Source organism: Prinia subflava, chromosome 4 (genome assembly GCF_021018805.1).
Source record: "Prinia subflava isolate CZ2003 ecotype Zambia chromosome 4, Cam_Psub_1.2, whole genome shotgun sequence".
Lineage (NCBI taxonomy): Eukaryota > Metazoa > Chordata > Aves > Passeriformes > Cisticolidae > Prinia > Prinia subflava.
Window position 1 is genome coordinate 53827346 of NC_086250.1, and position 15019 is coordinate 53842364.

At 41.4% G+C, this 15019-nt stretch overlaps 1 protein-coding gene across 6 annotated transcripts in view; it reads right to left on the reverse strand.

Moving 5' to 3' along the window:
• ZNF800 (zinc finger protein 800) overlaps window positions 1-6913 on the reverse strand; it is a 52768-nt gene extending 45855 nt beyond the window's left edge. For 3 of the 6 annotated variants that reach the window (XM_063396795.1, XM_063396794.1, XM_063396790.1), the window contains exons 1-4: window positions 6783-6912; window positions 6117-6227; window positions 3737-3832; window positions 259-402 (exon numbers count right to left, since the gene is read on the reverse strand). In XM_063396795.1, the coding sequence (XP_063252865.1) occupies window positions 259-402; window positions 3737-3832; window positions 6117-6177 (301 nt within the window). In that variant the 5' untranslated portion in view covers window positions 6178-6227; window positions 6783-6912. Of the gene's footprint in view, window positions 1-258; window positions 403-3736; window positions 3833-6116; window positions 6228-6526; window positions 6667-6782 lie in introns of those variants that run through there. The other 3 variants (XM_063396791.1, XM_063396793.1, XM_063396792.1) reach the window with 3 other exon arrangements.
• Window positions 6914-15019: the final 8106 nt, after the last annotated feature.

The window sequence follows — 15019 nt, forward strand, 5'->3', positions numbered from 1 at the left end:
ACACTTAATTAAAAGGCTAGATGCATAAACTAGCTATCTAATGATGATATTGGCATGGCTCTTGGTTGTTAACTCATAAAGTCATTGCTGCAGCTCCTTCAATAACATAAAAGAGATCTACATATGTTACTACAGAAATTTAGATCCACCTCTGTTTTTTTTCATTTTTGTTTCAGGTATGTTTGTGTAAATGGTAAAGAAAGGTAAGTTTTTCAACTTCACAAAGCTTTATTAAACACTTAAATTAATAAGACTTACTATCATCCATCTGAAGACTCGGAGGACAATATAACTTTTTATGAGTAATTAAATTTGGCAATCCTCTGAAGAGACTCCGGCACAATTTACACTCGAAAATGGTGTCCACATCTTTTAACAAGATATGCTTAAGTTGTTTCGTTCCTGTAATAAAAGAAATATTACACTTAAGGAAGGCTTTCTGTTCATCTCTTAATTCACATCATCCCATGAAAGTGGAAACATTTTAGACCATGAATAATTGTAACAGTATTTTATCTTTTGTTAATGCTACTTCGTTTGTACTGTAAGTTGACAATACATGCTCCAAATTCAACTATGAAGACAAGACTAGGATGAAAAAAACCCCTCAGTGGTTACACACACTACAGTTTACAGAGAAAATGCAATGATTTACAATAAAAACTCACACCTAACATTAGGAAAGAGTGCTTACTACGGTACTTGGTTCTACAATACAACTGCCCAATAGGAAAGAATAAGCACCTAGAGCATTTAAAGAAGCCTGCAGTTTGTTTAGGGTTATCCTACAGTGCTAAGAAAACAAGATACATACAGCTATTTCACATAGAAATGGCACCTGGTGAGGCAAAAAACTAAAGCATGAAATAGACCAAAGAGAATAACTAACAGGTCGAGAAATGTTACTACACATAACCAGACCCAAGTCTTAAGATGATGACAGGCCAGATAATAGAAATATAGGCATATTTTCAGCCTGATGAAAGGAAAACACATATCTGAAAGATCTCTATTAAAACATGGAGTGTGACAAAATATGCCAGCTTTCCAGACTATCATGCATTGTACACAAAGATAGTTAGATAGCATTGTTGAAGTATTCCAGCTCCTGTCATTTTTTACACTTCAAACTTACTCCTTCATTTTTCATGTCATGAAAATTATGAATGTAAAGCCTAAAATTAGCAATTGATTATTAAATGATGCTTACCCACCCCAAATTAGAAAGATGCACTAACTAACCAAATTCAGCTACTTTATCTGTTTGATTTTTCTTAGAATTTAATTATTCAAAACTAATCGAATGAACAAAAATATAACTAAACTGGACCATGAATAAATAATATCAAACACTTATGGAACAGCAGCAGCAAAACATTCTTCAAGCTGAACTACAAGGTCAAGTATTCTCTCATCACATTTCCTTTAAGTATTCCTTTCAAAGATCAAACGCAGTCACACTGCAGAACTATTTTCTAACTTAAAATCTTTCAAAAGTTAATAATTCCATAATAGGCATTAGTTCTTCATTACAAATGGGCTTCCCAAGAAAACTTATTTCTTGGTGCAATAGTAGTACTACAAAGCTTTTTAAATCCAAGTTTCAGCAAACAATAGTGTCTTCTTCAACATTTCCTTAAAATGGTATTCACACTTGACCACCTGAGGCTATCACAGTTTCTGCCCCCTCCCATGCCTTGCCAAGCCATATCCACTGCTCCTTCCTCGAGTGTTACTAACCTCACCTTCATTTGACGTGCATTTTTACAAACAGACTACTGGACAAATATTTAGATATAACAACAAATAAAAACTGTACAGTTCCCCCCAAAAGCAAGTTGTGTACTCAGATCTCACCAACCAATATTTGAATTTCTGCATATAAAGAAAATCCAGCTGAACAAAACTGAAGATGCTCCATGTAGATAAAACTCCATGCATGCCCTAGCCACAAACCTCTGTCTCAAAAAAATCTCCACTGTTACCCAACCAAGGGACACACAGGTTCCTCATTCCCTCTCCTGTTATACTGGTATTCAGTCTCCTGTTTAGGAGTGAAATGTTTTCTTCCAATACAAATTACTGGATTTAAGAATTACTAGATGAGATTAAAGGATTTAAGATATACTGGAGATCGTACTGTATATGACACAGTAATCACTCTGGCTTCAAATTATCCTTATGCAACAGTGAAACTTTTCACAGATGGGAGTAAAGAAAAATAACTGGTTCTTTCAAATTAAACTGCAGACATTCAGAAACTCCTGGAAACAGCAAAAAAATTTAAAATATCCACTGGTCTTGTGGACACAGCAGGCAGAGGAAAACAAAATCATCTCCTTGTTCTTCACCAACTGCAGATTGTGGCAACAAGTCAATCTTCTGCCAGTGTATGCTGCCTCTAGCTTACTGGAAAAGTCTCTATTTTATAGTCACGTCTTCTCTATTTTACAGTCTTCTCTATTTTATAGTTACATCTCATTGTATATTGTGATGGTAATGCAGGTGATACCTTGTCAAATTCTGTTAATATTTGTAAATATTGATGTTAGAATAACATCAAAGTCACAAGGAATCAGTAGAGAACACCAGTCATAAATATCTCTCTATCAGAAATACCTAAATTTATGCCTTTTGCAAGCAGTTTCTTTTTTAGAAAAAAATAGATACATATTCACTTTTTATTCTTAATGCTTTGAATGACAGAAGCTTTTGATAACATTATTTAAACTGTTATATCTTGAATTTCTATTCCTTTACTTCAAGAATCAAATACTCTTTCCATAATGAAACGTTGCTTGTTCAGAACAAGCCAGTAAAATCTTTGTCTAAGTCCTCTTGCCTTCTGTCCAACCTCCCTGATGCAGGTGACTGATGATATCAAAGGAAGCTATCAATTTAAGTGGGCCAGAGACAAAGTACCTGCAAGTAGCTTGTGCTATTACCAGTGGATATTCCATTAATCTGCTTCAAGCAGAAGAAGCCTGTCACGCATATCTGAGGCCTCAAGCAATCTCAAGCAAACTAAAATAGGTTATTAATGAATAATCTCACATCCTGTTTTTGTATTAAGTTATTGAAATGCTAGTGGACAACTTAAAAACTGTGCCCTTTTACAAGACTCAGGCCAGGCGTGCATCTCATTGCACAGCAGCAGTGCTTTTATAAATGACATAGTTCATACACCTAAAAGCTCTATGCAAAAAAATCTAGAAACACACAGATAGTAGCACTTAAGACCAAGAGCTGTGAAAATAAAATGTTTGGTTTGCCACATCAGAAGTGTAGAAACAGCTTGAAAACATTGAAGGCTGCAATCATCCCTGGCATGCCTTCCCAAATACTTAGCTGTTTCTTGCTATGTATTGCAACTCCCAAAATCAATCAAGGAACACCTTAAAAGTAATACGATAAAACAACTTGAGACATTAATGATAAAGTTTTCTCTTCACTTCAGGAGTTTTATGATAAACTTATTGATAATAGCAGCAGAAATGACACAAAGCAGAAAAACAAACTTAATTTTCAAGGTTTTTGAAGGATAACTATACAGCAAGATCTGTATCTTCATTACCTTCTATGAAAACTCTTATTAAAAGGAACACCTGATTCCAAAAATCTACAAATATTTTGCAAATATGCATAAAGTCAGGTGCTGGTTAGTTTAATACATTGAATAAACATAACTCCTTTAACAAGGTAATGAACTTCTTAAGGGTCAGGCATGGTTTCCTACCTGATCGAAAACACTCAATAATTTGTTGAATACCAGATTTTGATGTTTGCAGAGGCTGCTGCAATAATGGAGGATCACCAGGTTCCAACAGATGCACTGAAATATATAAAAGGATAATAAACCATTAGAAAACACTCAGGTGATTTCTGTAATTTAGGAATTTTCTATACATACAGTAAACCAGCTAAAATGAACAGCCAGACCTAAGTAAAAGTAGTACTCTAAAATTTTCACTTATATTGAATTAAAAAACAGTCAGTACTGAATTTTCCAGACATGATACCTTCTCACAGTTTGCTGTCATTTTGATCAATTAAAAAAATGTGTATTCAAAGCTACATGTAACAAACACAGAAACATATAAATATATAAAACCAAACTAACTCACTAGAATTGTCCATCAATGGAAGTAATTCCCTGGAACAATCTACTCAACTCCCATTGTTATAACCAAACATGGACAAAAGAGCATTACCAAATACCAAATTATTACCAGCATTACCAACTACTGCACAGCACACGACATGACTTCAGTGTTGCCAGTATGCACCTAAACACTGAAGCCAAATTTAAAGCAGCAATGATCAGAAAAAGAAGCACAAGCATAGCATACACCAAAAAAAACCCCACCCTATTATAGTATTTTTAACCAGGAAAACAACATTCAGTAAACTCTTCAGGTTCAAATAAACTGCTGAGGGAATACTTTATTTCTGATGTCTCATTCCACATCATATTCTTTGCAAAAAGCTGCTGAAACAAAAACATATATTAATTAGAATTTTTAGCCATTCCAATAGCAGTATTTATGCACATGAAAATTAATAGCAGGCCACTGCTGTATATGGATATGACAACTAAGCTTTGCCCAGATGGAAACCCAAATTTACAGGAATAAGAACACTTCTTGAAGCATGTGTTTGCAAAATCATTAGTTAGGTCTTCTTTTATATTTCTTTTTGACTAAATAGCCAGCCTTGCACTTCATAAACTGTCTCTCACCTTAACCATTTGGTTTGATTTTAACCCCACTTTAAGGTTTTCATTTCTAAACGAAGCACTGAGATCTCTAAGAAATTTATTTTTAATAAATGCCAGTTGAGGCATAGTATGAATCTTTTAGAGACAATAAGTGAAAAAGACTTAACAGATTTTGACAGTAACACTGAGCTAAAGATAAAGATAAAAGATAAAAGGTTATAAATAAATTCTAGCTGAAAAGAACAACAGAAAAGAAAGCACAATAAAAAAGGACAACAGGATGAACACTCTACCCAACTATCCTGGTCCCATAATACACTATTATATATACAAACACATAACAACCACAACAAATCAGCTAATCATTTGGGGATCTCTAATGACATATTGTATTCTACCACCCTACTCACTACACTTCAAGACAAAACATTTTGATTTGTTTACAGCCCCCAATATGTATATACAACACTTACTGACATCAAGAGGAGTAACACAGGTGATGCAGACCTAACATGTCACTGTTAATTTGTCAGGCAAGAAAAATATTTTCATTTTTTTAAAGCATTAGAACAACTCAAAACCATTGCATCGTCAACACAAAGAAATGTTTCTACTAACTGGACAGTATCTACTCTCAAATTACATTTCACTAAAAGGGCATAATCAAAGTCACTGTGCTCACACTTGCATCTGTTAATTCCCCAAACTGATGCATTTCTTCTCAAAACAAAAGTGAAAGCATCCAAATAGCATCCTTCTTTCAAAAATGTAAATGAAAGCATACAAATAAACTTTATAACAAGGCAAAAAAGAAACAAAATTGCCTTTAAAAATATAAATTGTAATAATAAAAAAAATAACATCAAAAGTATCTAACAAGTTGGCTGAACCTTCAGAATATTCATTACAGTTCCCATTGATGGCACCTTTCATATGACTCAGGCATGGAATGTAAAGAGTTGTTCTAGGACTTGGTGGAGTTTTTCTCTTCAATTTCTCCAGAATTCATCAGAGAAGACAGAGTAAAAATATAAACAACAAATGCAAATGATTGCCAGAAACACCATTAAAAAAAACCAAAAAAACCCACTGAGAACACTGAACTTTCTGGAAACAAGTCAGTTGTTTTATACAACTTCTTGCCTTCCTCTGCTCGCTGCATACAATGCCCATGTGGTGGCCTGAGGATTATCTCACATCCACGATGCACAATATTCTCTTCCTGGAATTATTTTAAGGCAACAGTTCAAGGATACAAAAAAAAAAAACATTTCCAACCAAAATTCAGAAACTTTTTATACCTAGAGCTGACATTAACGACATACATTTGCAACCCTCACCACAGTTTCTGCAACCTTTTAATGAACGAGATCAGCAAAATAGCCAGAGCATCACACACCTGGTTCACAGCATCCATGGTGATGGTGGTCAGTCTGACAACACTTGTCCCTTAGAGGCATTTTCCGTGCGCACGACCTACTTTCCTTCTACATCCAGCAGCTCGTTTCTGCTAAAACAAGGAAATTAGGTGTCAGCGGCTCGGGAGCGCGCCAGCCCCGCACACCCACTTGCTACGGCCGGGCAGGCCGGAGGCAGCGGCCCCGCCGGCGCAGGAGAAAGTTCCCATTGTTTTCGGCGGGTCCACGACGCCCCCTGCAACGGCCGCGGCGAGCCCGGCCCCGCTCCCGCCCGCCCCCTGCGCCCCGGCGGGCGCGGAGAGCCCCGGCCGCCGCCCGCCCCGCGGAGTCCGGCTCGGCCGCACGGCCCCGCGCCCCCTCCGTGGGCGGCCCCGCCGCGCTCCGTCCGCACCTCGCAGCCTCGTCCCGCAGCCCCGCCGATGGGACGGCGTCCCTGGGCTCCCGCGGGGAAAGCCGCGTCCCCGACGGCCCCGGGCTGCAGCGCGCCCGCCGCCGGGCCGGGCGCTCCCGGGCGCTGCCGGGGCCGCACGGGGCGCGCCCGCCACGCGCAGCCCGGGCGGGAGGGGCGCGCGGCCGCAGGTGACAGCGGCACCGACGACGGGCGGACGGGGCGGGCGCGACGGGCGGCTGCTGCGGGCCGGCCCTACCTGCAGAGGACGGGCGGCTTCCCCCTGCCCGAATTAAACTTTATTCGCCCCTGTCCCGCCAGAGCGGCGGCCGCTGACCCCGGAGCCGGATGGGCACGGGGGCAGGAAGTGACTGCGGTCCTGGCGGCGAGCGCCCGCCCAGTGCGCAGGCGCCGCGCCCGCCGCTCCCCGGCCCGGCCGCACAGGTGCCGGGCGGCGGCCGCGGGGGCGGGCGGGGGAGGCCGGGCGGCCCGGCCCGCGGGGCTGCGGCGGGACACGGAGCAGCCCCGGGCGCGCTGAGGCGCGGAGCCTGCCAAAGGACCGACCCGTCCGGCGGGAACCGGCGCCGTCTTTGTTCCGGCGGGGAGAAAGGCCCGCGCTGACCGCCGCGCACGCCCGTGATGCGCAGCGCTGCCCTGAGGGCATCGGTGCCGGACACAAGTGGGAGCAGCCAACATCCCTGGAGCTGGCATTTCTGCCCCCTCTCAGCTGGGTCTGCGCTACTACAGTGTAAAAATATATGAACCAGACCACCAGTTGTTCTAGTAGACCCACCAAGGAAAAGGATAGATTAATGCTTTGAGCACCTGGAGGAAAAACTCGTGTTCTGAAAGAGAATTGTGTGATCTCTATGTCAAATACCGGCCACAGGACGTCGGTGCGGTGCAGAGACTGGCAGGGCAGCCGCTGGCTCCAGATGCGTTTCCACAGGGTCCTGCTCGGTCCTGTGCTCTCTTAGTGCGCTTCTGTAGGCACCTCCTGTTGTTGAAAAGGTGGTACTTGGCTTTTGCCAAAGGAAAGGGTAAGACTCAGTCTTCATACACTTAAGGAAAAACTTCTGCCGTTGAAGAAAAATCTGTAAGGTAGTGTCAGGAATAAGCACATCATTACAGGAAATATGCTAAGTGATGGTACTAACACAGAAACAATCTGTCAAGCTCTGAATTATAATAGCATCACTTAATGGAGATAGGACTGATGGTTTCAGACAAAGTTCCAAGTCACATTACAGTCTGTCCAGGAGTAGGATGTCTCTCACTTTCTCTAATCAGACATGGAGAGAGCTTACTGTCTGTTGCCATCTACTTGCACACAATAATGTCTTGTGTTAAAATATGGACATTGATTTCATCAATAAGTCTTCTTTTTCCAAAGCAATATGAGACCAAATTCAAACTCCATTGGCTTCATTTGGATTTTGGTTAATAAACTGGAAGCCCCTTAAGTGTCAGAGAACAGTTCAAACAGCTGAGTGCCAAATAGCATCTTAACTCTGAAGTACAGCAGAAGTCAGTTGAACCTTTGTGTCAGACAACCAAACACAGGTCATTGTGTACGTCCAGAGGTGCTCTCACCTTGAGCTTAACTACATCCTGAGCTCTGCTGTGTTTTAGACACACAGTGGAAGAGGCAAAATCTCTGCCAGCCGTGCAGCTGTGTTCAGCCCATGTGGAGAGCACAGGTAAAACTGTAAAGCTCATAGGTAACAAAGGGCAAGGAACACAGCTGTCAGCTCTAGTTCTGCACAACAGCCTGCCGACTGTTGTACTTGCCTGAGAAGTACTGAACTTTGAGAATTAACATTCCCCACCTCCCAGGAGATGTGGGAATCAGGCTCAAAGATGATCTTACATTCTCATTGACGGCACTGGACTACAAATATTGAAATAGTAGGGTTATAGCAGTTTAACTTTACATCTTGGACATTTACTGTGAACATTGGTAGCCTTGTCACCAATATAATTTTACTCAGTGATCCAAAAGTAATAAAGAAAAAAATCAAAAACTGGCAAATCATAAACCAGCAATGGAAATTTAGACTCTTTTGGTTGTATTTAGGTTTCTGTTTAGCCACTCGCAACAGGATTTTTTCCTTCTTCTAATCCAATGAAAGTTTCTCTTTTTGCAGCTTATGGCCTAGGTTGTGCTTGCATGGCAAAATTTTGGTAGGGACTGGCTTATAAGAGTGGCTTGTTTGAGAAGCTTCTGGAAGCTTCCCTCATGTTGCAGAGCTAAGCTCAGCCAGCTCCAAGATGGATCCACCACTGGTGAAGGCTGAGTCAGTCAGTGATGGTAGTAAAACCTCTGTCATAACATACTTAAGATAAGAAGTTATTGCACAGAAGTAATTGTGGCCAGAGAAGAGAGGAGTGAGAACATGTTAGAGAAACTGCCCTGCAGACACCAAGGTCAGTGAAGAAGGAGGGGCAGGAGGTGCTCCAGGCACCGGAGCTGAGATTCCCCTGCAGCCCGTGGTGCAGCCATGGTGAGGCAGCTGTGACCCTGCAGCCCCTGGAGGAGCAGGGGGAAGCAGAGATCCACCCGCAGCCCCTGGAGGAGCAGGGGGAAGCAGAGATCCACCCGCAGCCCCTGGAGGAGCAGGGGGAAGCAGAGATCCACCCGCAGCCCCTGGAGGAGCAGGGGGAAGCAGAGATCCACCCGCAGCCCCTGGAGGAGCAGGGGGAAGCAGAGATCCACCCGCAGCCCCTGGAGGAGCAGGGGGAAGCAGAGCTCCACCTGCAGCCCCTGGAGGAACCAATACCAGAGCAGCTGGGTGACCAAAGGAGGCTGTGACCCTGTGGAAAGCTCACCCTGGAGCAGGTTCCTGGCAGGACCTGTGGCCTGTGGAGAAAAGAGCCCACGCTACAGCAGGTTTGCTGGCAGGACTTGTGATCCCATGGGGGACCCATGCTGGAACAATTTGTTTCTGAAGGATTTCCCCTCTGTTGAAAACAAAGACCCACACTGAAGCAGTTCATGAAGAACTGCAGCCTGTCTGAAGGACTCCTCTCCCTGAGAAGGAAGCAGCAGCAGAAATAATGTGATGAACTGACCATAACAATGACCACCTGTCCCCATGCACCACTGCTTGGGAGGAGGTGAAGATTTGGGAATAAAGTTAATCCCTGGAAGGAGGGAGAAGTGGGGAAAAATGTGTTTTAAAAATTCATTTTACTTCTCACTATCCTACTGTAATTTTGATTATGTTCAATTGATTTCTCCAAGCTGTGTCTGTTTTGCCTGTGACAGTGACAGATCTCTCCCCATCCTTATCTCAGTGCATGGGATTGCATTATATTTTCCCTTTGAGGGGGAGTTGAGGAGGAAAGGGATAGAGCAGCTTTGAAGGGCAACTGGCACCCAGACAATATTCTTTCTTGTGCTTTTCCTATTCATCTCCAAAAAAAAGTGAGATGTTCCTCCTTCTTAATAACATCAGGATTATGTCCTCTCAATATTCTCTTCAAAATAAAGAATCTCCTTTTGTCACATGCTCCATCCCCTGGAACCATGTTGATTACTCTGTTCTGGATACTTTTCATCTTCTAAGTATTCCTTGCACACTTATGAGCCCAAACTGGACACAGTGTTGCAGATGTGGCATCTCCAATGGCGAGTAGAGAGTAATCATCTCCCTTTACCTGTTTTGATGTTGATGTGGCACAGTATGAGTGTTAGTCTTAATTACCCCAAAGTTGCAGTGTTGACCCTCATTTAAATTCTTGACTGGGACCCACAGGTTCTTTTTGCATAGCTGCTGTCTCATTAGTCAGTCCTCAGCCTATGCCATTGCTAGGGGGTTTTTGCCCTGGGTGTAAGGCTTTGTCCTGTCAGGATGTTCTCCGGCTTGTTCGAAGTGTCCCCACAGAGCAACCCTCTCCTCCAGTATATCAGACACTCCCTGGTTTCAGTCACTCATTTCATCACAGAAGACCATGATACGGGTTATATGAAATGTGCCTTTCTGCCTTCCCCCTCTCCATTTTTAGAAATCCCAAGTAAGGTCAAGTTCTCTAGTGCTGTATTTTTTGGGAGGTGGAAATGCATATTTTTGGAAGATGGCTAAACAGCACTGAAATCTTGCTCTTATCTTATAGAATAGATATATCTTCTATTCTTATAATATATATATATCTTATAGAACGTATGTATCTTGTATACTTTTATATTCCACACATGAGGAAGACCTTAAATGGGCACTGTTGCATGCATGTGTAAATTTTAGTAATTTAGCTGACCTTGTAACTTGTTTGTGGGTGGAAGACCCTAATCTGTATATTGCTGTTTAACTCCTCATGTAGTTTACAATGTAACTAATTTGTAACATGGGCAAACAAATTTTGACCAGTCAGCCAGTCAAGTGCAAAGCGTCTCTGGGACTGATAAATGCTGCCAGCACAGATCAGGTAGTTCTACCTGACCTAGCAGAAGGTGCCTTCAGGAGGGTACTTGCACAGTGGAGTCCTTTCAGCCAGTAGCAGGCCATTGAATAAGAGAAATTTGGATCAGGGTAGCAAAGATTCCAGTAAAGCTCACTTCACAACACTCTGCTGCAGCTGTTCATCCAAGAGGTTAAACTGGAACTTGGATGCAATTTGAGTTTCATTGTGCAAAAAAAGAACAAGCATATGATGTTGCCTGACTTTGAAAAATAGAATATTCCTCTGTAAAATATGAACGATAATTGAAATTTATAATAACTTCTTTTTTGTCTTATATAGATAAGATTCAATGAAAATGAAAAAGATTTTTAGAACAATGCATAACTCTTCATACAATCCATAATTAGCTTGTATCCAGGGAACGTGGAAATTCACAGTGAAACCAGATACAGTGTAAAATGCACAGGATGCATTTGCATATAACAAAGGTTAGGATGAAAATACTTTTGATCCATTTCATGTAAATGCTAAGCATAAAATATATTATAAGGGAAGGGGTTTGAGTTTAACTTTCATTCTCTGGCTAATGTTCTCCACATAACCAGCAGAGTTTGAAGCAGAATCTTTATTTATTCATTGTCTTCTAGATGGGGAGCTGGTGAGAAGTTTTGAACTAAGGTTTCTGTTACAGCTTGATGATCAAATTATTTTTAATTGTTTCTCAATTGTGAGTATGGCTTTGAAAAATGCAACATTCAGAATAATTTCCCTCAGTTATTGAATTGTTCTTCCAAAATATATGAAATATTCTAGCAAGGGACACATATTTTTGGTAGAGGATATTGAAGTGTTATCTCAAACAGTTGTGATAGTAGGATTAGTATCCACTGAGAGGTTTTGTCTTGCCAAGGGGCTGTAGTAACACCTGCTGAGATGCCTTGCCATCTGTTTATACATCTAAGAGCTGTAAGATTTCATTACTAAACTTTTCCTCATATGTTATGACCACTAACATTTTTTCTGTATTTGGGATGCATTTTGGATGAAGCACCTGGTTTCACAGTCATTTTTCCCAGGAGAAAATAATTGTAAGTTGGAGTGAATTAATGCTGCGATGCTGCACTGAACAGAGTTCATTTTTGCAGAGGTTAAGGTAAAGTTGCATTAACCCTGAAGGATCTCATGTGTAATATGTGCTAATCAAGAGGTGTCACAAATAATATTCATAAAGAGTTTCACTGCAAATACAGATATTAATATATCCTTAATATATCACTCTTAGTATATTTACTGATTTGGTGTAGCTTCATATAATGTCCTTGTTTTCATGTGAAAGCATCTCATGAAAGCAGGATATTCAGAAACTCCATATTAAACAAGCTTTAGACATAGAAGCCTGAGAGAAATTCAGACTCCTTCCAGTTTCAGGAGCAACCTCAACAAATTAGAGAGATGCATAATCACCAAATGTATGAAGTTTAACAAGTGCAAGTGCCGGAATCTTGCAATTCTGGTTGTGTGCATGGGCTGGGGAACTGGAGGCTGGAGAGCTGTGCCACAGAAAGGGACCTGGAGGTCCTGGTCGATACAAGCTGGATGTGTCAGCAGTGCCCTGGCTGCCAGGAGGGCCACTGTATCCTGGGGTGCATCAGGGACAGCATCACCAGCCAGGCAAGGGAGGGGATTGTCCTGCTCTGCTCTGCTCTGCTCTGGGGCAGCCTCACCTCCAGTGCTGGGGACAGTTTTGGGCACCACATTTTAAAAAAGATGCTGAGTTATCAGAGAGCATCCAAAGTGGGGCCACAATGATGCTGAAGGTTCTGAGAGGGAAGCCAGATGAGGAGCTGCTGAGATCTCTTGGTCTGTTCAGCCTGCAGGAGACTGAGGGGAGACCTCATTGTGGTCTTCAACAATCTCACAAGGGGAAGTGGAGGGACAGACACTGATCTCTTCACTCTTGTAAATAATGAACAGGACTTAAGAGAATGGCATGAAGCTGAGTTGGAGGAGATTTAGGTTGGAAATATCAGGGAAGGTATTTGCCAACAGAGTAGTTGGGCATGGGAACAGGCTCCCTAGGGAGGTGGTCACAACACCAAGATGGACAGAGTTCAAGAAGTGTTTGGCCAACACTCTCAGATGGTGTGATTCTTGAGGTGTCCTATGCAGAGACAGGATTTAGACTCAATCAACCTGATGGGTCTCTTCCAACTCAGCATATTCTGTGATTCTATGATTTGGGCACATTAAGACTCACTCCTCTGTTAGAGTCTCTGACCAATGATGGCCAAATGGGCAGAACACTTGCCAAGGAAGTAGATCGCCTTGATTTCAAAATCCTAAACTACAAGTTAGAGACTGCTTTTAATTACAAGTCACAGTTAAATCAAGAATTCAAGAGCTGGGGGACTTTAGTGAAATTATCAAAGACAACCTGATTCTATTGAGAGTGAGCTTAACTTGAGGAAGGGGAAAAACAATATTAAGTTCTGGTTGCAATTCCCAATGCTGTTTATTTATATCCAAAGATGCATTAATGGGAAATTAATAAACTAGTCTTTAGAGCACAGATATGTTAGCTTTCAGATAAAGGTGAGATCACTCAGACAATTCTGTTGCTTTTTCTTATATCAGTCACCTCGAAAAAGTACCTTAAAAGTTTTCTATGCACTACAAATGAAATTATGTGAGCTGGTTATCATGATATGATTTTATAATCCAATGCAACTTGCTTACAGTATTTAAACTGTGCATACTTACATGCCTCATGTTTTTGGTGAAATCTTAAAATTAAATTCAGATATATTTGCATCAAACCCACATTTGCATAATTGCAATGTTTTCACTATTCTTATACCTTAGCCTTGACAGTATCTTACAGAAAATCCCTGGGCTAGAATAATTCTGAATCTTAGTCAATGTGTATTCCAATCTAACAAGCAGCTGCATCTTCATGCTCTGTTCCCCAATTAACATAAAGCTTCATTACCCTTTTGGGATAAAAAAAAAAAATCTGCTATGTGGATCGTCTTACCCATAATTCATTTATTTACAAAGTTATTAAAACTCATAATTAATTAGACTTCTCATGAGGTCTAATTCCCTTCTGTGCTTTCTGGTGCACAGCTATAAAGTTTAGCAAGGGGAGCAATTTGCATTGTGTCTCTCCCCTGGAGGTCCTTGTCATCATTTGATCATGGATTCAACCTATTCTGTTGTTTTCCCTTTACACCCTTCAGCTTTGATTCCTGGTTGCACAGTGACACAGCTTCACACAGAGGCAGGAAAATTTTCTGGCCTAAAAGTATTTAGCTTGTGATTACAGCAGTTCTGTGGAAAGTATGAGCTGGTGGTTTAGTCATCAGCAAGGCTGCTTGGGGGCTGGAATCCAGCCTACCCATTTCAGTGCTTCACCTTCTGACAGTGGGTTGTGGCAGGAGAGTTAGAGAGCACACAGGGTAAATCCTCTTTTTGAGAAAAAGTCTGTGCAGCTGGAAACAACTGAGGTGACAAGAAGTGACCATTGTACTGCTCCAAGAATCCCTTCTGCATCATCAGATCAGTGCGGTCAGTCACCCTGTCCTACAAGGGACAGAGCAGAAAAGATCTGACTGAATTGATGACATAGATTGGGTGTGTTAAGTGATATTTGGACACTTGTGCTGTTGGGAACTCAACTTCAACTAGCCAAGTAGTTCAAGTATTCTTCTTTCCTCTTCATAGATCACTAACAAGTACTGCATGACTTGCCACTTTAAAATAATTCATCTTGCATACCTTTCCATAAGAAAGGCATTATTCTGTGTAAATTAGCTCACCTTTTTGCTTACCTGCCTGGCTGGGTAAAAAAAAAAGTATGCTTCTCACAGGACAGATAGTTTACTTAACAAAAGAATTAATCTATTAAAATATATTAAGAAAAAGGAAGGACTGACTTACAGTATTATATAATGAATTTGGATCTTCTTACCCCGTTGTTTTCTTCCAGTCCAGTGACTTTTTTTCCTGTACACTCTTCCTGTAGAGTGAACATAAACTTAATTTAATTCATGTTCCCATCCTTGATTAATCTGATTAATACAAAACACATACAGA